This window comes from Marmota marmota, unplaced genomic scaffold (genome assembly GCF_001458135.2).
Source record: "Marmota marmota marmota unplaced genomic scaffold, marMar, whole genome shotgun sequence".
Lineage (NCBI taxonomy): Eukaryota > Metazoa > Chordata > Mammalia > Rodentia > Sciuridae > Marmota > Marmota marmota.
The window spans coordinates 14,867,440-14,870,502 of NW_025999925.1; the positions used below are offsets into that span (position 1 = coordinate 14,867,440).

At 36.2% G+C, this 3,063-nt stretch overlaps 1 protein-coding gene across 1 annotated transcript; it reads left to right on the plus strand.

Moving 5' to 3' along the window:
• The first annotated feature begins 704 nt into the window (after window positions 1-704).
• On the plus strand, window positions 705-2,445 carry LOC125615824 (U6 snRNA-associated Sm-like protein LSm2). Its single transcript, XM_048800253.1, has one exon. The coding sequence runs from the start codon at window positions 771-773 to the stop codon at window positions 1,056-1,058; it is 288 nt and encodes a 95-aa protein (XP_048656210.1). The 5' UTR covers window positions 705-770; the 3' UTR covers window positions 1,059-2,445.
• Window positions 2,446-3,063: the final 618 nt, after the last annotated feature.

The window sequence follows — 3,063 nt, forward strand, 5'->3', positions numbered from 1 at the left end:
TAAAATTGACAGGAGTGTTCTAGATGTGAACTAAAGAAAATGTAAAGTCCTTTTCAATATGACTAGTTGATAGATGTGAACAATGAACTTGTACCTGCCGTGCATGAACGGGGAAAAGTAGCTTATGTGGGACCTAGGAACAGGAACACCAAGGGTCTTCTAGGTCAGAAACAAAATTGAAAATCATTCCATTGTTTCACAAGAAACCTGTGTAAAGAATGAAGTTAATGTAGTGTGTTAGAAGACTAGGGAGTGAGTTAACAACTGGATGGCAGTTGCCTTCCAAAGCTGTGCAGAAGTGCTCTCTGCCCACTCCAATATATTCCAAGGCTGAGGCATGGCATTCCCACCTACCAATGCTCAATTCTGATGAAAACACAACCAAAATACTTTGCTTACCCTGAAACTGGTTTCTTTGGGTGTAGGAGCCCTGAGGTTAAATTGTGATGTTAAAGAAGCTCTAAGTCTAGACACCAAAAAATAATGACCTGGGCTTCAAAAGTCAGGATTTTTGCAAACTGCAGTAGGCTGTCTATTTTCTTAAACCAGCTACAATTTCAGGCAGGCTTAGTTCCTGGAAACTGTGATAGCCTCATCTCAAACTGTCTGAATGAAATAGCATGATTATGTTTAAGAAAATCAACTTTTTCACATAACTATGGGGTACATCTTTTGTTCCTAATCAGTAAGTTAATAATTATAGGTATTATACATAAAAAGTGATTTACCTTCCCTTTTTAGTATAGCTAGTAGTATGCAGCGCCAGCACCATGCTCTTCTACTCCTTTTTTAAGTTCTTTGGGGGCAAGGATGTGGTCATGGAACTCAAGAATGACCTGAGCATCTGTGGAACCCTCCATTCTGTGGATCAGTATCTCAACATCAAACTAACTGACATCAGTGTTATAGACCCTGAGAAATATCCTCACATGTTATCAGTGAAGAACTGCTTCATCCTTGACTCAGTGGTCCATTTTATGCAGTTGCCAGCTGACGAAGTGAACACACAGTTCCTACAGGATGCAGCAAGGAAGGAGGCCCTACAGCAGAAGCAGTGATTACCACTGTTCCTTTTCCCTCCCTTTTCTATTGGTTCCCCATAACCTTATGACCCCCAATACTTGAGGTGTTTTGTTTTTTTAAAAAAGTGATGGCTTTTTTTCCTAAAGGGATTTAGTGGATGAGAGGAATAATAGCAAAGAGCAGCTATCCTCTGTTGAGAAGGGAAAGAGGTTGGGGAATTTCAAAGCCTTCCCTGTCCCCAGCACCTGTCTTTCTCCCTCCTTCCCTGGACATAGTGGGAGAGTTTCCTTAGTCTCACCAGGGCAGCATGTAATTAATTTGGGGGATAGAAGGAATTTTTCCCTCATCAGGAATAAAATTTATGATGCAAATTTGAAAACAAAAGTGATTAACATGGTTTTCCCTCATTAGAATTTGTGTTCTACAGATGTTCAAAATGATTTACTCCTGCCATATGTAAAAGTTAGTGCTTCAGTGAGGGGTGGGGGGCAAATAAAAATATTTTTCAGTGATTAACAAACTAAAGCCATTAAAGATTTTTTGGTGATTTTCATGTATTTCTTGCTTTCCAAGATCAGTGTTAAATACAAAGAATAAGAACCCTTTTAACTTGAAGGAAGGACTAAAGTGATCTGATATAGATTGAGGACAAAGTATAATTATATCTAAATATGCTGAAAATAAGATGAAAAGGAGGAATTTAAAATTCTTAAAAGGATGAAAAATTTTGTTTGCCTGATAGTGTTATAAAATTATTCTCACAGCAAAACTATAAAGAACTATCTTATAAGATGGCCATTTATTAGTGGTAAAATGAATAGCATTATCTAGTTTCTGACACAGGTGGCGCAAACATTTGATATTTTGTATTTTCACAGGAAAATACTTATTTCTGGATTACAACTGAGTTTGGAGAGACATTTGAAAACAGGCTTTCACCCATGTCTTGGTGTGTTATTTTGATTTAAAAAAATAGACCCTCAGGTAAAATTTAAATATATTTCCAAGAAAAAGTTGTATTTTCTAGCAAATTCAAACAATTGCTCAGAAGTACACTCATCAGTATTAGCAATTGTTGGTAATAATGGTGATTAAATAGTTACATTAACAATGAGCACAATTATTTCCCTTTAAAATTTACTTTGCAATCAAGCAAGCATACTCTCTACCTGATATTAAACTATGCACTGGTGGGTGAACACTTTTTTATTTGATATCCTTATTCACATTTTTCTTGATGTGTGTTTATACATTTCTATTGATGTAATAGTTTGCAAGAAAAAGATCTCATGTCTTAACCTGGAGGTGGAATCTTATGAATATGCAAAGATTTTGATGTGATAAAGTTTTTCTTTGGAATAAAACTGTGTCCTCTTAAGTTATTTTGAATATTAGCTACAGTTTAAGACAAAAGCAAATAAAGACTTGAGTTTTTAAAGAAAAGCTATCTAAGAAATAGTTGCTGTTGAAATAAGCCAAACTCAGAAGGTCAATAGTCATGTTTTCTCTCATATGGAGAAGCTAGAGAAGAAAAAGGAAAAGAAAGGTGGTGGGGGATGGGGCTAGGGAATCTCAGGAAAATCTAAGGGAGGGCTGGGAATGTGGCTCAAGTGGTAGCGCACTCGCCTGGCATGCGTGCGCCCAGGTTCGATCCTCAGCACCACATACAAACAAAGATGTTGTGTCTGCCGAAAACTAAAAATAAATATTAAAATTCTCTCTCTTTAAAAAAAAAATCTAAAGGAGATCAGTAGAGGAAAGGGACCAGGGGTTGGAAGTAGGGATAGAGGGGATAAATGCTGGGGAGTGATAGTGGCCAAATTATATTGTTACATTGCATGCATGTATATATATGTAACAAAAAATCCCATCATTGTGTACAATTAAAGTGCACCAGTAGAAAAATGAGAGAAGAGAAAAAATTGACACAACCATTCACACACAAAAAAGAAAGAAAGAAAGAAAAAAATAATAGCTTTTTGGTTTTGAAGAATATTGTACTATTAAATCCAGTCTTCTCAATTTAGGTTAATGTTTTGT